The sequence below is a fragment of the Cololabis saira genome, chromosome 22 (genome assembly GCF_033807715.1).
Source record: "Cololabis saira isolate AMF1-May2022 chromosome 22, fColSai1.1, whole genome shotgun sequence".
Taxonomy (NCBI): domain Eukaryota; kingdom Metazoa; phylum Chordata; class Actinopteri; order Beloniformes; family Belonidae; genus Cololabis; species Cololabis saira.
Window position 1 is genome coordinate 12,832,326 of NC_084608.1, and position 21,491 is coordinate 12,853,816.

General features: G+C 39.1%; 1 protein-coding gene across 6 annotated transcripts in view; it reads left to right on the forward strand.

Moving 5' to 3' along the window:
* Window positions 1–21,491, forward strand: part of ctnnd2a (catenin (cadherin-associated protein), delta 2a) — a 312,351-nt gene that overhangs the window by 156,265 nt on the left and 134,595 nt on the right. For all 6 annotated transcript variants that reach the window (XM_061713369.1, XM_061713373.1, XM_061713370.1 and 3 more), the window contains exons 4-10: window positions 3,715–3,764; window positions 4,503–4,607; window positions 8,610–8,782; window positions 16,939–16,993; window positions 17,833–18,040; window positions 18,338–18,455; window positions 19,882–20,014. In XM_061713369.1, the coding sequence (XP_061569353.1) occupies window positions 3,715–3,764; window positions 4,503–4,607; window positions 8,610–8,782; window positions 16,939–16,993; window positions 17,833–18,040; window positions 18,338–18,455; window positions 19,882–20,014 (842 nt within the window). The remainder of the gene's footprint in view (window positions 1–3,714; window positions 3,765–4,502; window positions 4,608–8,609; window positions 8,783–16,938; window positions 16,994–17,832; window positions 18,041–18,337; window positions 18,456–19,881; window positions 20,015–21,491) is intronic.

The window sequence follows — 21,491 nt, forward strand, 5'->3', positions numbered from 1 at the left end:
TGATTAATGCCATAAAAACAGGGAGGAGGGAGGGCCAAGTATCGATTGACACCGACCCCCCCCCCTCCCGAACTACGTGTCCTTGTCAAGTGTATTTATAAAGTGTTGAATGTGCAGTGTCTAATTTGCTGTTAAAACCGTGAGGCGGGGAGTGCCGGGCCACGCGGGACAGTGCCCCCCACGACCCGGACCCCCCGCCTTTCGCCTATGTGCGTATGAATCGTGTAGGGGGGGCAAGAGGGGGAGCGGAGGCCGAAGCCAGGAGGCAGGACCAGCAAAGCTGGCCCTGATAAGACACCCGCGTCCCCCCACCGGCCATCCAGTAGACGGGGGCCGGCCCCCCGAGAGATCATCCATTTTAAACTAAAAGTATTGTTCAGTACATGAGTGTTGTTCAGTGCATGACTCCACAGAATGTCCCAGTGCTGATTAACAAGTGCCATCACGTGCAGGAATATTTCATTTTGGGAGTTGGTGTCAGTCAAATACAGTCATAGGAAAAATATATAAGTTAAATTTGAATTTAAATACGGTATAAATAAAAACTCATGTATAATTATAAACACTTTATTTACAGGAATTTTACCTGGCGTAACAACATCCCTTAACATTAAATCAAGTTAAATTAACAAGAAATAACTTTATTGATCCCCCAGGGTGAAATTCCAGTATCACAGCAGCATACAATGGAATAAAAATACGGGGTTGAAAAAATAAAAAAGGGGGGATTTGGGAGAGAGATGACATGGGGTGGTTTTGGTCTTGATGGACCTGAACCTGCAACCAGAAGGAAGAGCCTTGAACAGGCAAACCTTGGGGAAGATGTTCATCTTGCAGAGCAGCCTGAGGAACAACATCCTCTGGTGTGCCCCTCTTGGTGACCTTGGATGAGTGTGTCTCCCATTTCAGAGTCCACTACCTGTACTGCAGTGTTGTTGATAAGAACTGGGAGGAGTGAGTGAGGGTTTTCGGAAGTCCATGACCAACTCCACCATCCTTTGTTGATGTACAGCTCCAGGTTGTCAAGTGCAGACCATGCCGCCAGCTGTGATACTGTGTTCCTGTAAGCTGACTCATTGCTTTCCTTGATGAGTCCCAGGAACATGGTGTCATCCGCAAACTTAACAAGCTTGATGGAGCTCTGGCTGGAGGTGCAGTCATTGGTGTACAGAGAGAACAAATAAGGGGAGAGGACACAACCTTGTGGGGCACCAGTATTGGTGGTGACGGGGGCCTACAGGTGGTTACCAACCTGCACTTGTTGCTTCTTGTTGGTGAGGAAGTCCGTAATCCACTCACGGATAGGGCGAGGTACCTGCTGAAGCAACTTGGTGTGCAGACAGTCTCGGGGGATGGTGTTAAAGGCAGAACTGTAATCTGCCGACACGGCTCTGACGTTGGAGCTCGACTGGTCAAGGTGCTGGAGTATGTGGTGGAGGATGAGGTTGATTGAGTCATCTACAGAGCGATATTCTCTGTAGGCAAACTAAGGAGGGGGTTGATGATGGGTTTGAGGAAGGACAGGATGAGTTTCTCGAAGCTCTTCACAACCACATGTATCAGAGCGACAGGTCTGTAGACATTCAGGCACGTTATCCTGTCCTCCTTTGGAACTGGGATGATGATAGATGTGTTTAAACGGAATGGTACATGACATTCAGAGATTGACTGGTTGAAGATGTGAGAAAACACTAGTGACAGGTGGGCGGCGCAGTGTTTCAATGTTGTTGGGAAAACATCATCAGATCCTGGGGCTTTCCTGAGCTTCAGTTGTGTGAAGACCTTGGTGACATCTCTCACTGTGAAGGGTTGGGGGTTGGGGGTGGGAAGGAGGTGTGCGAGGGATGGGGGCGGTGAGTGGGGGAGATGTGAAGGGCCAAGTGGGGGCAGTGAGCGCTTGGTGATGTGAGAGAGGAGGTAGGGGGTGAAGGCGCTGGAACAGCAGAAGATCTCTCAAACCTGGAGTAGGAGGTGTTGAGATGGTCAGAAAGTCAGGGGGAGGGGGTGACAAAGAGGCTTTTTCCTTTGTAGTTGGCGATAGTCCTTAGAGTAGTCCAGCTGTAGGGTTGTTGGTGCCTGAATCACATTCCAGTCTGACTATGCAGCTTTTAAAGGATAGACTCCCCCAAAAAGTCCAAAGCCCAGTCTTTGGTATATGCACTGGGTCTAAAGGGGGCAATGATAGCAACAGAACCATAATTTCTGGTACTTGAAAAGGTACTTTGCCTAAAATTGCTGTAGTTGGTAAATCCCATATTTTTGTCAAACCTCTTTTATTAAAAAGGTGAAAAGTGAAACTTCAATCATATGTTGATTGTTTTCATTGAGATTCAAACATAAAAAATTGCCATTGTCCAAAACTGTTTATTCAAAGGAAATTAATATTTATTTTCTTGTTTTGTTTGGGTAATAGGATTGAAATGTTGTCCTCCTGAAATAAGCAAAACCTTCTCTGCAGAAGATGGCAATGAAGGCAGAATATATTGCTCCAATCCTCAATACCTTCAAAAATTCATTTATAATATATATTTAATATATTTTGAAGAACCCTGTGACCCTGCAAAGGATTAAACTGGTATAGAAAATGGATGGGTGGATTGATTTTGAACAACAATGAGCAACAATTTGACGAGGGTCCTTGATCAAACATCACACAGCAATGATGCTCCACAAGGGCTAATTGTAATACAGTATAGCTTTCAGGACGATCTAAATAATAAAAATCAATTTCTTGTCACAAAAATCATTCCTGACACCTCTTCCTTGGTCAGAGGTGGGAGAGGGGATTCCAATACTGATGGAACCCCAAACCCTAACAGATGCTGGCATTTCAAAAGTGTCCTGAAACCAACCTGGACGGTCCCTCTTTTCACTGGCCTTGCGGGCTAAGGATCCATGTGATGCAATGAATAATTGCTTGTCAGCCCACAAAGCAGTTTTCCACTTCATCTCAATCCATCACATATGAGCTCAGCCTCAAAGAAGGTTCTGGCACTCCTACAGTCGGTGTGAGTTGAACTTGCATTTGCGAGTTCAGTGATAAATGATGTTGACTTGACCATGGTTTTCAGAAGTGGTTCCGAGTTCATGTGGTGATTTCAGCCACATAATCATGTCTGTTATTAATACACTGCTGCTGGTGCCTGAGGCGTGACAGATTTACACCATTTGGTAATGATTTTTAACCTTCTCCTTGTGTGAAAAGAGATTTATTTGGCTTATTAGAAATTTTAAACATTTAATGCAAGAAAGAAAATCGTTAACCTTTTTTTTCACATTAATTAATATTTCTACACTAATTAATTTCACATAAAGAAATGTTTTTTCTTAGATTCAGTCTGCAGTGTCCCTAACCGAATCCTTCCCCGTCTTTATATCTGACAGACTCAGCCTGTCGCCTGCAGGGCTTCTACTTTTTTCCCCACTGTTTTTCTCTGATGCTAACATCAAGTATAAATATATATAACACGTTTAAAAACAAAAATGTTTTCTTCACTTTGATAATTGACATGTTTTCTAGTAAGTATAGGCTTTAAATGTCTTGTACTGCACAATGTAAATTTTACAGTTGTCATTTATGTGTATCACATCTCTGGATGAGGAATTTTACAGATACTGAACATAGTTCTTTAGGAGGGACACTTTACAAGGAGACTTGAATCTTTATTTACTTTCTTTGTTGGTATTATCATTAATGTTATGTTTCTTTTTCAGTTCAACGGATGAGCAATTCCGCTGGAACTCTCAAGGCATCATTCAACATGGTATGTGCTCTGCAAACACATCTTTGACATGCATGCCATTTAATGTTGTGATAAGTTTTTCATAGGACCTTTTATTCCTTTAAAAAAAAAAAATCAGAATCTTTATGATTTTATTTGATGGAACTGGCAACTGCCAGCTTTTTTGTTCCTTTTTAGATCTTTTTTTTGTCAAAATACACTTTGCGTGCAAGAGTCTGGCAAGTTCAGCATTTATTGAAAAAACATTATTGGTACACTTCATGTTTAAGTTTGCTTCAACATGTTGATCAACATTTGGACTTTAAACTGTAGCTCAAGACTAGTACTTGCAGAAATACCAATCTGCATATCTGACAGATAAGATGATGGTTGGAAATTAACACACATACAGAAAACTGGAGCTGGAATCTTGTCATTTAGTGTTCATTTTCATGTGTGGAAAAATGACAAAAATGAATTGTTGGCAGGCTGTTTACCGTATTAAACTTAGCTATATTACAAGAGCTTCATGTTCCGTCAGGTAGCTCCTTAGGACAGGTCGTTCAGATTCCAGTTTCAGGTTTTCCTTTCCAGAATATAAAAATGCCGCACGGCTCACTGTGAAGTTATAATGAGTAAAACTTCACACACACTCTTAGAATAAAAGATGGAGTGCATAGTTCAGAGATCTCAATCATTCTCCCCCTTATTCGCTCTTTCCCTTCTTTTGCCATCTGCGTTTGAGTCTGACTTTGTCTTATTCTCTGTTCATATCCACAGCAGATGGACAAAAGGATATTGAGGATGAGTTAACCACAGGCTTGGAGCTGGTTGATTCCTGCATTCGCTCCCTTCAGGAATCAGGAATACTTGATAGTGGAGAACGTAAGTTCACTTAATAGCGTTAATGCCAGTGTGTGTTTGGCGAGGGCAAAGCGACTACTTATACAGCATACCGTATTTCCTCAAATAAAGACAGAGCCCTTTATCTGCTTCAACTGTTTCAGATGGCAAGCTTTTAATGGAGGCAGGGCTTTAATGGAGGCAGGCCTTTATGTCCTCTTTTTATTGTTAAGCAGTACAATTCACGATTTCTCATACAGTAAAGACCATCCTAGTCTCCTTTTCTTTTAATCAAAATCTTAATAACTATTTGTCCGTATTCATTACATTCCTCTCCATTACAAGAGACCTAGGGTTTTATTGAAATCGTTTTCTCTCTTTAGCGGGAATCACAGATTTGTAGGATTTTGTGTCATTTCAGTTTGTGTTCTTGATGTCATTTAGTGCCTTCATCAAAGGGAAGCTGATATGACAAAGGGTTTTGTTCCAGATAAGGCATTTCACATACCATTATGCATTTCATGTAACTAGAATGAAATAAACTTTATAAAATGCTTTTGCATCGTGAGGCTACAATTGGAGACAGGGATAAAAGTATTAAGCCGTACAAATAATCAGAAAACCAGAAACATCAATGCTTGGAGTTTATTTTGAGCAGAAGAAAAGCTGATGCTGTTTTAAAACGTTGAGGCTGCCACACACATTTCAGAATAGCAGCAGACAAACAACACCGGTACGAGGTAACTTTCTCATTCTGGAAACTTTGGTTTGTGATCAACAAATTCAAAACAATGATTGAGAGCCTGTGTGCAATATAAAGTCTCTTTAAATGTGGTTGACATTTTCTGTTCAGGTCATTGGTTTTGGAACACTGCATTCCTATTTCATTTATTGTCTGCTGACCTTTTTGATAGTTGATATTGCCTTAATGGATGGCATTTTAAAAATCCTCGCAGTGCACAATGTGTGCATTTTTACGTGATGGTATACATGTTACATTCCTGTATTGTAACTTGTCATCCTGTTACTGCAGAATGAGCCTGAATGAACAAGTACTGTAGGCTATAAGGGTGGATTTTATATTTATATATATATGTATATGTATGTATATACACAGCACAATCACACAACAGACAAACAATATGTGGCAGCTAAAAGCCGGACTGAATATGTTTTGGAAAGCTGAAGTTATAATCTTAAACTCATTTACTGTTGCTAGTTTGCTTTGATAGGAGAGCATTTGCCTGCTCAAATACACGCCAAACAGTTGGAAGACGGGAGATAATTAGATTCTTATTTTGTTTGCAGGCAGTGCCCGAGTCTCTCTCTCACTCCTGTCCAAATAGAAAGTGCTTTCAATGTGAGCATTTACTGTATACTGTGGGAGTTCCACACCCAGCCAGTTTTCTAAATTTAAAGTAGGTTTAATTTATCCTTGGAAACACCTTCAAATATATTTATATTTGCTTAGCATAAATGAAAAATTAAATTCTAACATGTTCTCCATCGTCAGTAAATGGTTGTACAAAACAAAGCTGCTCTGTTTTCAGATGTTCCAGTGGTTGGTAAGTTGTCTGTGCAGAGATGTCAAAGTGAAATAACTGTGTAAAGACAAAGCTGTAGCCCTTGTCTGTTTGCATCGCACGTGTGTGCTTTCACATGCTCATGAAAGGTCTGAATGGCCCTATTGTCAACTGTGCTTCTGCATCTCATGCCGTCACACTCAAACACACATTAAGCAGTCATATGAGGACATTTGGTATCACACATCCACAACCATAGACAGTGGTGCTTTAAAGTTATAGAATTCATTTTCTATATTTCCGCATATATATTACTTTGATGAGTGAGTTAGAAGATAAAGCCAAGAAATGATTGCAAATATATTTAGTCATTTATTCTTGAAGGAAATCATCTAATAATACATTATCCATCAGTGCCAAAAAATATGTGAAGGACTTTTATGTTAGATTAAGTGCTACTTTAAATTTAAAATTCAGTTTAGGGTATTTTTAAATCACTGGAATGAAAACTCTTATTAGTCATTTCCTACTTTATTTGAATAGGGATCCATCAAAGTCATGATCTTAAAAATAAATATATATATAAAAGATCTCATAAAAACAAAATGGTTAATCAGTCTGGGACAGATTTCAAAGCCTGCACTCCTTAAAAATAAAACTTTACTTTGAGAACTAAGTATTGTAATGTTCACAAAAGGAGCCTAAGCAACTGAAGGTCTGTTTAAAATAGTCTAATCTTTGAGAGCTCACGAGCTGTACAACATTTCCACAACAACAGACTGAATGGCAGGGATGCACGATAGGAGCTAAAAAGAAGCCTGCTGGTTCTCTGTCGATTGTGTGGGCAAGCCTGGATGCTGTTTTGCAACCAATGTAGAACTATTTGACATGAAAGAAGTTGTTTGTTTTCTTTTTGTTGAAAACATCCTTCTCACATGAGACCTTTGTTCATCTTTGAAAAACTGTTCATAAATAACTGTATAATGTATAATATCAGACAACCTGTTTTGCCTCCAAGCAGAGGAGTTGTAGACCCTTTTTGGTTAAAAGATATAAAACTTAAAACATATAGCACATGTATTATTAGCAATTAAGTATGTCGAAACAAAAGTATTATAAAGCTCATAATTTCTTTTTTTTTTTTGACATATCAACTCAACAAAACGTCCAGTTGGATGTTTGAATGCGGAAACAAACATGCACCATTTATGCAACGCAACAGACACCCAGTTAAAAATGCCGAGGCTCAGTGATGACGAGTTTGGGAACTCCTACCCTGGTTTCGTAAAACAAAGTGCTGTTTAATAATTCATAAAAAGCTAGGGATGAATGAAGATGAGAAGTCTTCTGTAAAGGGGAGCGCTGGAGAAGCTGATCCAAGCTCACAGCACAAAGACTCCCAGGGAGAAAAGGAGTTAAGAATGGAGGCGCAATATAGAGCCAGAAAACAGATCAGGGACTACAATAATATTATGGAGGGGTTTTTTTAAGTTAGAAAAGAAAAAAAAAAAGATTAACAGTCAGTGAGCTTGAGAGAGAGTACACTTGAATTTCATGAGGGGAGGTTTCTTACATTTCGATATTTTAAATTGAAATTTCAAAATATGATAAGCACCCCTTTAAGTGTAATTACCTTTGTGTTATGTATCTGTTGACGTTCCTACAACTTATACAGCTACTTACACTGATTACAGATAGACGTATAACTTAAATTAAATTACTGTATCGCTCCAGACATGTTTTAGAAGATATGTCTTATAATTCCCACATGACACCGGAATACGTGAGTAAGGGAATAATTGTATGTTGTACAGTGGTGGTGTCAAGTGGTAGAGAGAAACAGTATTTTAAAACTGCAGGTAAGATAATCACAATTATAGGTGTGCTTTTAAGCACATATTAATCACTGTCCAAAGAAGATTTGGTTCATATAGTGCTCGATGTTATCCCTTTATTGGTGCTTAGGCTATTAAAGTGTATAAGAGGGGAATAGAGTCATTTATTAAGCCATATAGCATTATCCTGCAATGCTCATAAAACTGATAGAAATATAAATGGATGTTAAATGATTAACTCCCAAATCGACCATCTTACACCAGGGGTCAAGCCGAGTTCTGTTTGAGCTCACAGGATCTGGTAAAAATCAACTCACTTGGGGGAGTGAATATTTAATTCCATAGAACTTTCATCCATCACAACTTTCTTCATTGCAGCCCTCCTCCTCCCATCCTTTACATCTCCCTGCTCATCTTCCTCCTCCCATTCTGTGTTCCTCTGTTTCAGCCTTCCTCCGCTAATAAATTATGTATGCCATCTCCAACTCAGAGAGTGCTGCACTGCCGCACTATCTGCTCTAAATTGCTGCTCTCTCTCTTCCCCATTTCACTCTCTGCTTTTCAATCTCCACCTTTAATTCTCCCTCTCTTTCTCACTCTTAATGTCTCACTCTTTTTCTCACACACAAACTGAAATGACCCCCCCTACCCACCCAACCATACACCACTCCTGTCTCACTTGGTAGGACCGGCTCTTCTTTCCCAGAGTTCCTTGCAGCTCAACTCCACCCCGGAGGCTTCGCTTCAGTACTCTGCCAGCTACCATAGCAACCAGACCCTCGCCCTTAGCGACAGCATCTCTGCAGCAGCTCCTCAGCGCAGCGGGCAGGTCGGAGGAGCGGTGCACAGCTACAATCAGGTAGGAAATACTGCTGTTCATAGATAATCATGAGGATGCGAATGTTAAAGATGTCGAGAACAGACACAATTCTCTCTACTTTCGGTCGTTTTGCCTGAACTTAATTGTGTGTTCCAATAAACTTTCAGTTTGTGCAATTGGTTGTTAAGATTTCTCAGTAGACATGAGTTTTTCGCTTTACAAGCGCAGCTGCATTAATTTTGGATTCGTTGTTGCTCCATTTTTCTGTCACAGACTGAACTCTCATTGTTCTTCTATTTTGTGCGTCGACTTTTCTTTCAGACACTTTTGCACCGCGCTTCTCGTTCTACTTCTATTTCTGACTCTTCGTGCTCTTACTGCTGACTGCATGTGGAACTGCTTGTCTTCATAGTTGTTTAGTCTCATATGGAATGCCATTTTATTTCGGCGTCTGTTTTTTCCTCTTCTTTGGAAATGCATTGCAATTTGTCTTGTCTTGTTTTTAAAGGGTGAAAGACAAGCAACTTACAATATTGTTTTTTATATGAAGACAGGTAATCAAAGCTAATAAAATATAAATAATTATATGTGTGTTGTTCACAAGAATTTGAGAAGTTAAATACAAATTAATGTGTTAATCACAGTAGTGCTGTGCTAAAGAGAAAACCCACCAAATTGTTTTGCAGCCTACAGCAGACAATTATTCTTAATTTTCTTTTCCCTTTTATATCAGTGGTAATACCCAGTCTGCAAACACACACACACACACACACACACACACACACACACACACACACACACACACACACACACACACACACACACATCTGCTTAATCAGTGAGAAGCTGCAGCACTTCATTAAAAAATATTTCCAGTGACTCGAACAAATGTTGCAATTGTGAAAGATGACTGTGGATTTAATGTTTTTGATCAATGATCATGAACCAAGGATCACACCAGATTGTGAATATCTTTTGATGCATTATTGCATGACCAGGCATATGTTTCTGTGAGGTTTTCATATATACAATGAATGTTAACGTGTGATGCGTTTTTGTTTGTGTGCTTTGAAAGAGAAAGCCAAGAGTTATCCGTCTTTGTTACTGTATTTATTTGCCTTTGCAGTCACTGAAGCAGAACTGGTTTCAGCTCCAGCTTACACTGTTTTCTTTAATAGATAGGAATACAGTATATAGGATAGAACACAGAAAGAGGAACTGATAAGGATAGATGTATATATGGAAAAAGAACAATATTAATTACTTCTGCAGTGTTCTTATGCTTCTTTCCACCTCCTTCGCTGTCTTTTCTCTTCACCATCTCTGTTCATGTGGCGTGTGTGTGTTAGTGTGTATTCTCTTCTCTGATGTTTTGGGCTTGTCAGTGTAATGGGGCTACTGCTGTCAGCAGGGCTTGTTGCTCATGAATAGCTTTATGCATGCCAGCACTGCGAGACGGGCAGGTCTAACGTGCATGCATGAGATGCACACACATTTTTAGTGTATTTGCAGGGTTGCACCGGTTGTTTCTACACGTTTTCTTTCAGCCATGTGACTATGTATTTATTTTTTTTAAGTTTCCACAAGTGGCCGGTTCAGGAAGGGGGAGAGATAAATTGAAAGATCTGGCTCGTTGCTGCTCTCTTGTAGGATATTTATAACCCTGAGAGGCCAAGCTTTAATAATGCATGGATACATGGCACCTCAAGCATCCCAGTGTTTTACTGGTAGAGAAAAAAGGGGCAGCACTGTGGGATGACATGCAGTGGAATAGAGAAAGTGCTTTCCTTCACAGCGTCTCAGACCTTGTTATTTACCTCAGCCAGCAATTCATCTTTCACTCATTAATTATGCACACATCCATTTACTTATCTATGCATTGATTGATTAGTGCAGAGTTTGTGACTGTGCCTGTTGATCTTCATAGAACATAGTTTTAAACAGATTCAAATACTGTTTATAATTTTAAACACAATTAAAATAGGGTTATGGACTACACCAGCTGCTGTGAATATTGGCCAATCAATGAGTGTTTCCTGCCAGAGGAGAATCTGGTCAATTTTGAAAATAAAACACTACAAACTCTTACACTAACATATGTTAAGGCTGTGGATACACAACTCAGGGGGTTTTAGAAGGGATTTGAACAATATACGAGGAGAGGTTTAGTTTAGATGACAAGTTAAAAGTTACATTTTTATTCAGCTCCACTCATCCTTTTTTATCTGCTTCATTCCACAAAGAACAAGATATGGTGAAATGCTGGTAAGCTGTACTTTGGGATCAAAACTGATCAACGTTTGAGTTGTTGTCATTTAAGACATAATTATAGTACTTGTGTTAGATTATATAGAATTACAGTCTTCTCAAAAAGTAACCACACCCTCTTTCATATTTTACATATTGGGTCATAATAATGACAAAAATCTGGCACTTTATAAAGTTTTAAAATGATCACAAACAACCTAAGATAAACAGTATAAAGATATAACAGGGTGTTTATATAATGCAGGCTTTTCCAGCTTTAGTCCTCTGGGGCGGCTGCCCAACATGTTTTAGATTTCCCCTGCCTCAAGACATATGGTTCAAATAAAAGCATCACCATTCCCTTGTCATCAACGTCTGCACAAGCCCGTTAAAGACCTGTTCATTTGAATAAAGTGTGATGCAGCAGGGAAACATCGAAAAACAATTTGTAAAAAAATAAGTCAAAAATGGGGAAACAGCAGGCCTCATTCATGAAACATTAGAGTAAACTGCACACAGAGTGAAATTTGCACATGCTTTGGCATTCATGAAAATGTTAGTTCCAAACTTTTTGTAAGTACAAACAAAATCTCCTTGTGCATCCAACCATTTTTGCGTAAATGAATGCACATTCAATTCAGTTCAGGCTGTTGTTTCTGTGAAATGTAGATACCTTTGGAAACATGTGTTTTAAACACTAAAACACATGTCAAATATACAAAGTTTAGGTTTAGTGATGAGCAATTTACATATTTAGACTTTGAATGATTCTTTTTTAAATATCAGTGGTTCATTAAATTTACTTGATACTTGACAGATGTGCAGGGACTTCAAGATTCAAGATTCTTTATTGTCTTTGTTCATATTTCATTATTCATATTTCATAACAACAAAATTACAGAGACGTATGTAGCGGACGCAATAACAAACAAAAAACAAAGAAGGACCAGCACAGCCGAGGAGTCGTAAGCTGCTGTGTCCGTGCACGCCGCCATCTTTGGCAAAATTGGTATCATGAAGGAAAGTTGGTCTTGCTTGGATGCAACAGGTGTCGCCCTGCTCTAAAAACCCAATTAGGTATGTAAAATACTGGCTTGCTGTGTCCTGTACAACATGGCCATCAAGCAAGGCCTTCCAGTACCAGAGGTCCCTATTGCACCTGAGCCCCGGCCTGCAAAACCAGTTCACAATGGCCCCCTTGAAGTTACTCGGGCACAGCAGCAGCTCATTGCTTGCTTACTTTCCTCCTACACAGTCTACAAATATGTGTGTTAGGCTACATTGACCATAGGAGAGAACATGAAAGTGATGACTGATCATCAATATGTAGATGAACTTGTGACCTGTCAGGGTCTACCCTCTCTTTTGCCAGAAGACAGCTGGGATCGGCTCCAGCTGATATTGATATTGTGGGTATTTCTTTGTGCGTTACTCTCTTAAGGTCTCACCACAGTATTTAATCAATTTGAGGTCTAGACATTCATTAGGTCATTATAGGATCTTGTTTTTTTTTTTATTCAATTTGTTGTTGTGCTCTGGCTCATTGCCACGTCACACTGAGCCAAGCGTAAGCTGGTGCACAGAGGAGTTAATTATCACCTCAGTTTAATTCACTTAACTTACAGCAAAAGTTCACATCACCACATTGCCACATCACCCCTAACAGTAACAGCTGCATCTAATTCTGCTTTCAAACACCAATCCCATTTATTTGCAAGTTTGCAACACAGCGGCAGAGAGAATAGGGGCCCATTCAAACTGATCTTTAAATTGAATCAATGTAACTCTAGCCACCATTCAGACTCATTTGTACTGAGATACTTAAGAACACTAAAGACTTCCGGAGTAGCCTCTTCTTCATTCGGTGTAAGGTCGGCTGCTGCTGTCTCACTGTTGTGTTCCAGATTCATCATATCCAAACGTATCACAAGAGCTGCAGAACCTTCCTACTGGGCATTGACCCATGGAGCTACAGAGATCAATAATATCAATAGCTCTCTCCCCTGTGGCACTCTAGCAATGGCCATCATTGATCTAATGACACTTTTTGAACATATCTGAGTTTGTTAATCACTTGCAAATACATCCTTTGGAGGAGTATGGCAACAGTTACATATATTGTTTACAACAGTATTCCAGTGTCACTAATCTGTCAAGGAATTTCATCCTCAGTATAAGCAGCCAGCATTAAATTGATTTTGTGGTCATTCCAGTTTTCTTTCATCTATGTTTCCAAATTTGTTGCACTGTTGATGCATTGTGTGTGACACATCACACAACATCTATGTGATCATTTATGTAACTGCACCATCTATCTACATTATGCTAAGCAATATGCCTTGTTTCAGACTCAACATGCTTTAAAGAATTGCCTGTATCATGCTAACAGGATCCTGGATCATAAGTTATGCTTTTTTTTAAATATTTTTGACACATTAAGATAAACAGCTTCAGCACTATAAAAGGTTCCGATATCTGTAGTAAAGGGATATAGGATCATTCCTCATTTCTTTAGCCTCATATATTGCATTCGAGTGCGCAGTATGTCATCACAAAACACACACCTCAATGCTATAAACCAGCCAAGTGCCAGAACCTATGGTCACGCTCACTGATGATCATTTCATAAATTGCATTTGATAAGTGGCAGCTTGGTGAAAATTACCGTCTGACGTCCTGTGGAAGCAATACGTGTGTGTATGTGATTTGTCCATGCATTGCTTTTGTAGATGGTGTCAGTTTCTATTAAATAAATTATGACAGTGTAAAATGTCACATGTTGTTTACACGAGCCTATATTTGCCTAATTTTAAGACACAAAAACAAATGAGATTTTATGGTAAGCTTTAGAACTGAAAGATGGCGTTTTCCCTTTTTTCATTACTGGAATTCAGTTTTCATTACCTTTTTCATAGAAAGACTGTGTCTTCATTAGGCACAAAGCAGGAAGAGCATTCCCAAAAAGCTACTGGAAACATTATGGAGGATTGTATGCCTCTGCATTCTGCTATTTTTATCTTGGGGAAACTTGCTGAGCAAGCAGTGCTTTCATCCACCAGTGTGTGTCGGCACTATTGAACAGATGCAGATTCACACCTGGAAACGGTTACAAACACAATCCATCCAACAAAACCCAAGTGTGTTTTATGTATCAAAGAACTCAACTTGTTATTTCATAATTGGAATTGCTTTAGCGTTTGCATGTGCTTCTTTGTAATGGCAATAACAAAGGTTAAAAGATAAATAGATGTTTTGAACACTATCCAATAGTTATGAGTGCTCATATATTTAATTAAGAAAATCTAAACGTGTGTATAGCTGTGTGCAAAAGTTAACTAATAACAGTTAGTAAAGCACTGTAAATAGGACTTTTTTGGTCATTCCTGGAATAAGCCTACAGCTTATTGAGTTCCAACCCATCTTTAAATATAACTCTTTCTTATCCTGTCTGAATTGGTGTGGAGCAGCTATTGCTTTTCCAGGAGCATTGCTTGTGTCTACCTCTTGGCATGAATGTTCCCAGACTATCGAACTGCCAAAAAGTCTGTTTTTTGTAAAGGTCTGCACACCTGTTGATGATCAGTTCATCCAAAACTGATATTTGGAAGCATCTGGCGTGAATTTATCCTGGTGTTGCCCATGGGATTCCTTTTTTCTTTTCTTTCCGGGCTTCATTTTTGTTTAACCCAATACTGGAGTGAAAATAACTTCTATGGTGTTGTTTGTCTGAGGCAGATTTGGGCTAATACAGGCAGATCTTTTTTGTTTATTACATAAAAAAATATGCTCGTGAGAAACAGGGGGTAATACATTTTCCACAACTGCAATCATTTCTCCTTCTGATGCATTTAAGGTCTAGAACAGTAAAAATATCTTCATTTTGAAAAATAGAATTGGTAATAATAATACCTTTGATTGTTTGCATTTAACCCTTTATAGGGCACTCATTGAAATACTTGGAAATGTACAATTTCAACCCTAGAGTGGTTTGGGGGCTACTACCAGAGTATTTTTCAATTTTTATTTTTTAATTTTTTTTTAATTCTTGATGCAAATCAAGGTCAAAGAAGTTACCATATATGGTTCCTTGCCCATCGCGAGTAACATTGTATCTAACACTGATGTTACCATGTATGGTTACTTGCCCATTGAGGGTGAAATTGTACCCATACATTGGATATGTATAAAAATACAAAAAACACATACAACATAATATTTATGATACTCTCTTCATAGAAATATTAGAACTTTTCTCCATAAATGGTACAACTTGACTTATAGGGCTTCTCTTTTTCTCCATCCATATATTTCGACCAATCAGTCCATTCACCTCCTGACCCTCTCTCTCCACCAGCAGCAGGCAGGTTGACCATGCCATTGACCATGCCACAGAACAAGAAGTGAAGAATAGCATTAGAATTAATGGTGGTACTGATATTATGCTATACAAATCTGTGGCAACATCCAATATTGTCTTACCTTATAATGCGCTATTTGTAAAACGAAAACAACCGAAGTATGACTTACTACATGCACCGGGTATATGTCTACAAAAGGACACTGTCACTTGAACTAGTTTGACCATAAGGGGGTGTATTTGTAAAAAAAATACACAAAGTATGGCTTACTAGAGTATCTGGCATATGTCTATAAAAGGTTCCTTAGTCACTTGCACTAGTTTTACCACACAGGGGCGTATGATCATATATGGGATCACCATTATTCATGCTAACTATTTCACTGATTTCACTAATTCTGGACAAACAACACTTATCTCATCAGTTAGCACCATCATTCAAACACATACTGTGTGAGTGTCATCAACTTAGCATGGTTAGTTTCAGCTTTATGAACTTTTGTGTGGAAGAAGGTAGGAGCAAAAATGTGAAATTTCCCCTTCTTGAAAATCAATGAAGTTCCCGCTTCTCCAGGGCACTGCTGATTGGTCAGGTGCCATGATGACACTGTCAGTGACAAAGCATGATCTGTGCTGATTGGCAGGATTAACTCACATGACTTCAACACCTCACTGAGAAGTGTGGGGAAAGTAGTTTTTCATGTCCACAGAAATTACCGTATATGGTTACTCGCCCTATAAAGGTTTAATGTGTTATATAAGATGCCTCAGTGATATCGTGCTTGTATGATATGGCCTTGTACAACTGCATTGTAAGTCTGGTAATAATGTATTTGAATCACTGTTGCAGTTCAAACATCTTCAAAGTATATGCTGCTCAGGAGGTATGTCCCCTCTTTATGGCTCTGGAGCAAAAGCAAACTATATTTGAATAGACCAGCATGTTTTTGTGGTAGAATGGTTTCACATTCTTCAGTTTGCTCATATAATGCCATGTCATTTTGATTCAAGCAATTCACTGTTCACTGTCACAGCTGTAGTCAGTGGATCAATTTGTACATTTTTTGACAGTAAAATGTTCAAATACAGCTTGAATCTAGCAAGACTCAAACTGTGTAATTTATATGGATTATTCCTCTGTACAATAACACATCTAGGTTATTTGTTTAAAATAAATGTTTAATAAAATTGCAGCTCACATGATCACAGAAGATCAATATTAGGAGATGTCTTCTGCTTGTTTAATTATTTCCTCTACTTTAAGAAGCATAGTCCAGCAAACCTTTATGAGAAATTAATTTAGTCAGTTGAGCTCAAAGAATTTGAGGTATTATTTTATGAGTCTGTTTGAATGAACCGACTGTGTTCTGTGGGGAGTTCATTACAAGCTCTACCAGGTTCATTTGAGAGTCCACAAAGACTTGAATAACTTATTGTGAGAATTTTTTGGTGGTCGCTGACTCTTGTATTTCCCTTTCTCTTTCTCCTTAACGGCACCCTTCCCCCCAAGTGATCTGTTCTGCCGTTGCTTTTTCTCCTGACATGACAGTCCTTTTTCTAACTAGCGCTGTGTTCCCCTTAACCCCCTCAGGTGACATCTAATCGTGCAGCCCAGCAGCAACAATCACACACTGGGGCAGGGTCAGGTAAGCTCTCACTCTTCCTTTCCTTCCTTTTTATCTGTTTACCTTCCTGGGGATATATTTCCTTGAGGATCAGCTATGTCAACTTCTTTAAAAAAGTAATCAGTTCTGAATAACATTCCTGCCCTATAACTAGCTACAGTACTAATTGATGTACTGAGAAAAAGTAACTCGTTAGGTACTTTTGCGATACAATATAATACAGGACAATGTACTGACTCTTAATTGCACAGATTCTTCTGTAGTTTATAATCAGAAACTCATTTTAGGGAAGACACATCAAAATCTAATTTAGCATATGGGCTTATTGCATATAGCTTAGTAAGGCTGTAAGACAGCTGGTTGTACCATGGGTTAATCCAACAATACTTCTCTCAGACTGGGAAAGGCAGCGTCAGCCTCGTTGAAGGGTCGTCAAAGCTACACATGTGCAGTGACGTGTGCAGGACTGGCAGCTTCCTGCCAGAAGAAACACAAAGTGCTTTTTTTTTTTTTTTCCTGGAAACAAAATACAGATAGAGAAGGTGGCGACAGTGAAAACATTTTATTACAAGTGACAAGAATAAAGAAATCCAGATACACTTTAATGCATTACAATGTACTGGGATTTCTGTTGATGGACCGAGATGACAACCGTTTAAGGAAAAAGAAGGCTTCGGATATCTATGTTTTTACCTAAGAGGTGATTTAACTATAGAGTTTTGCGTTGTTAACCACCATTTTGCATACTTCCCTGTCAGACTTATGTAAGCCACTGTTCGATGTTCCGGCATCAGTCTTACCACTTTCTCATGCCATCCATTTTTCCACATGTTGAATCCTCCTCTCTCACTGCTCCTCAGGTTTTTACTACTCCAGCTCCACCTTACCTGCCCAGCGAGTCAGTTCTCCTCTGTCTGCCGGAGGAGGTTCAGGGTCCGGCTCCCCCAGCAAGCATCAACGCCTGGGATCAGCCTCCGACACAGCAGGATACTCTACCACTCAACGATTGCCTTCCTCTTCCTCTCCCAGCAAACAGTCTCCCTCTAATCGACTGGCCAAGTCATACAGGTAAAAATCGACGCTCTTTTGAATACTAAATTGGGAATGGATGTGTTGTTTCGGATACTGACATAGATTGAAGTACACTAATTTACATGTACAAATAAGTGATGACAGGCAACAAGAGAAAAGAAAAAGAACAGAATGTGTAGAAGCACTTGCTTTGTCCTTCCCAATTTATCATCTTTTAATGAATGCCTGCTCAGTTAAATTCAGCATGCACATATGCCACACATGACACAGGAGGCATTTAACTATTTTTATTTGTGAAATAGACAGAATGAAGCTTATCTCTCCATCTTCCAGCACTACAGTTGCTGTGACAGCAGCAGGTGGGGGCGGGTCTCCCCATCGGGTGACATCTCCACCAAACTCTGCAGCATCAGGAGGAGGGGCCAGTTCATCATCGTCCCCTCTTCACCAGGTACAGGATGTTGCTTTTGGATTTCACCACGCATCGTCCTGTGAAACCTTTTTACTGTCCTTCACACGGCTAACTCCCACAGGGGAGGGACACAATCTTTTGCTTTTGTTTTCATTTAATATAGAAAATCCAGGTTCTCTCCCTTATACTAGGGGTGAAACAGAAATGTATGTTTCATTGTTGTTTCTTTTTTAAACTTTTCAATGCTTGTCCACATTGTTGAAAGTGTGGAGGGGGAAAATAGCAGTTTTTGTCCATTTTATCATTTTTTTATTAATCAGATCATTACATTTCATATTTATAGCTTGATCATGTAACTCTATATCATTTAAGAAAAATGTGGTTCTGCTGCTTTTTTTCATTTCTTCACATGTTTCATAAGGTATTTATAAGTAAATGGCAGGTTCTAATTATACATAAAGCGATGCATGCCTGAACATTATGAATCACTTGAGTTGAGAGCATTTCAAAATAGGACTTATCCAACAGTGTCTCTGACTCCAGCTCTGCAAGAGCATAGACTGAACCTACACCTAAGACAAATAATTCTCACATTAACTTGGAAACAGAAACATTATTCCCATTGTACATGATGGGAATAATGTTAGTAGGGTGTAAATAGGTTGCCTGATGACAAGGTAGAGTGTGTCATTTCAAGGTTTGTGTTAATTGTAATTTTTTTCTGCACTGTTGTACAGCAACTCGTATACAAAATAAATGTGTTCTATTTGTCTTAGAACTGATGAATCTTTTGTTGCATTTTGATGGGACTTGGTGTTAGGTATGTTCTACAATCAGGCATCTGCACAGGGTGTTTTATTAAAATTGATCGGATGGTCAATGGCCTTGGTGTCTGGCTTCTTGTCCGATTCGATCTTCTTTGGCTTGTTAAAGCTTCTGTCAGAAGCTGGACTGTTTAGATATTTCTAAAAGCAATTCAGAGTTGTTTCAGTCATCATCTATGGAATTATTTCTGTTTTGATTTCTAGATTTTGAAGAAAAAAAAACATCTGAAAAGTAAATCAAGCATTCTGTGATTGATTTGAAGCTTGTTTTCTTCAATAAATGTGTTGGATGCTTTTCTAATTTTTTTTCTTTGTCTGTGTACCATGCTACATTTCTTTGTTTTGTTGTCTTCGGGAGAGTTTTCTCAGTGAAAATTCAATTCTCAACCCTGTTGGTAGTGTGGACACGGTTCACACATAACTGTTTTGCAACTCTTTTCTCATTTGGATATGGACATCAAATTAATGTGTAAAACTAAATTGCGAGAGATGCAAATTGAAAAAAACTAAACATATTTGCCTGTATCAGCCATTTATGGTCTCACATACTTGGTTGGCACCAGGCTGGGTTCAAGGTTGGAGCTGCTGTGCGGAGGGTTTACTGAATAAAACTGAGAAACTAAAATCTTGTATCCTTTCAGATGAGTTCAGGCATAGGGAGCTATGCTACTCTGTCTCCCAAACGGCTGGCAGCTCACCACGCCTCTGACCAGTACAAGATCTCCCACGAGCTCTACGCTACCGCTACACTGCAGAGACCTGGAAGTCTGGCAGGTGGGTCTTTACTCATTCACATGTAGTTGCACGATTGCAGATAAACATAAACACTACTGTGAATAGCATAGCAATAAAAGGCAAATGTCTCCAGATATCAATGTATCTTGTTTTTGCTTCTGGTAGCGATGTACCATATCGTGTTTAAAAAGAACAAGATAGCCTACTGAATTTAAGTGTATTTCACTTGGGGAGTCTTTGAAAAAGATTATCCATAAGTTATCATTTGGATTATCTACTTTTGTGGCCAAAAGTTTTGACAGGGATGAAAGTTGTGGGTGTTCTGCAAAGTGAACAGATGTACTTAAATTGCAAAAAGCTATACTGTGTTAATAATTTGCGTTATCACAAAAGCCAACTTTTAATTGAAATTTTGGCCCTGGAACAACATGTCCAGCAAACACCATTTCAGCAATCTAATGATGAGCTGAAAAGTAACTGTTAATGAGTATGAGTCATCTCAGTGAGCTGAAACCACTCTATTATTCTGATTGAAGCAGAAAAGAAGAAATGTTGTAAGGATAGTAGTCAAGAAGGTTGTTTTTTCTTCTGCAGTTAGAGATGATTACATGAGAGAAAAGTGTGCAGCCACCGTTGCCTTGCATGAAAAAGTGGTCTCACATGCAGGGAAACTGCAGCTAAAAATATCAAACCTGAAAGAGCCATTTACCACATTATCAAGAACTTCAAAGGGAGGTTAAACTGCAGTGAGGGAAGCCTTGGGATGCCCAAGAGTGTCCCGCAAGAGTCAGGACCGTTTCTTTGTGAGGGTTCAGCTATCAGACGTGACATGGTTCAGGAATCATGTCACCACCATCACACCTTGCTCAGCAATGGCAGCTGGAGGGTGTGAATGCAGCTGCACACAGAGTGAGTCAAAGGCTTTGGACAATGGCCTGATGTCAAAAAAGGTGTTAAAGAAGGCATTTCTCTCTAAGACAACCTTAGACTGAAATGCTGCAGGAAATGCAAAAAGTACAAGGCCGGTGCAAACTTATTTAGCAGAATAAAGCGTAAATGCCAACTTGAATATTGTATCATGTCAAGAGTGAAATATACTCAGATTCTCCATGTTTGGGGTCGCTTCTCATCCACATCCAAAGGGAGTTGTATCCAAATGTCTCTAAGAGCTGGTGGTGATCTGTGTAAAAGTGGTTCAGAGATCATGGCACATACATCTTTGATCTGTGGTCTGGAAACTCCCAAAATCTTAATCCCATCAAGAACATGTTGTCAATGTTCAACAAGCAGGTGGAGAAGCAGAAAATTAAGCCACTAATACAGCAAGAATGGGTCTCTTAAAACCTTAAACAGCCAGGATTTGTATCCAGAAACAATTGGTCAAGACTGCTTGTCTTTGAAGCTGCAATTTATAAAAAACTGATTAGCCCAGCTATTAAAATGTTTACATAAAATAATTCTTAAAGGCTTTTTATGTCAAGAAAACAAATGTATTACTTTTCCCCTGACTTTTGAG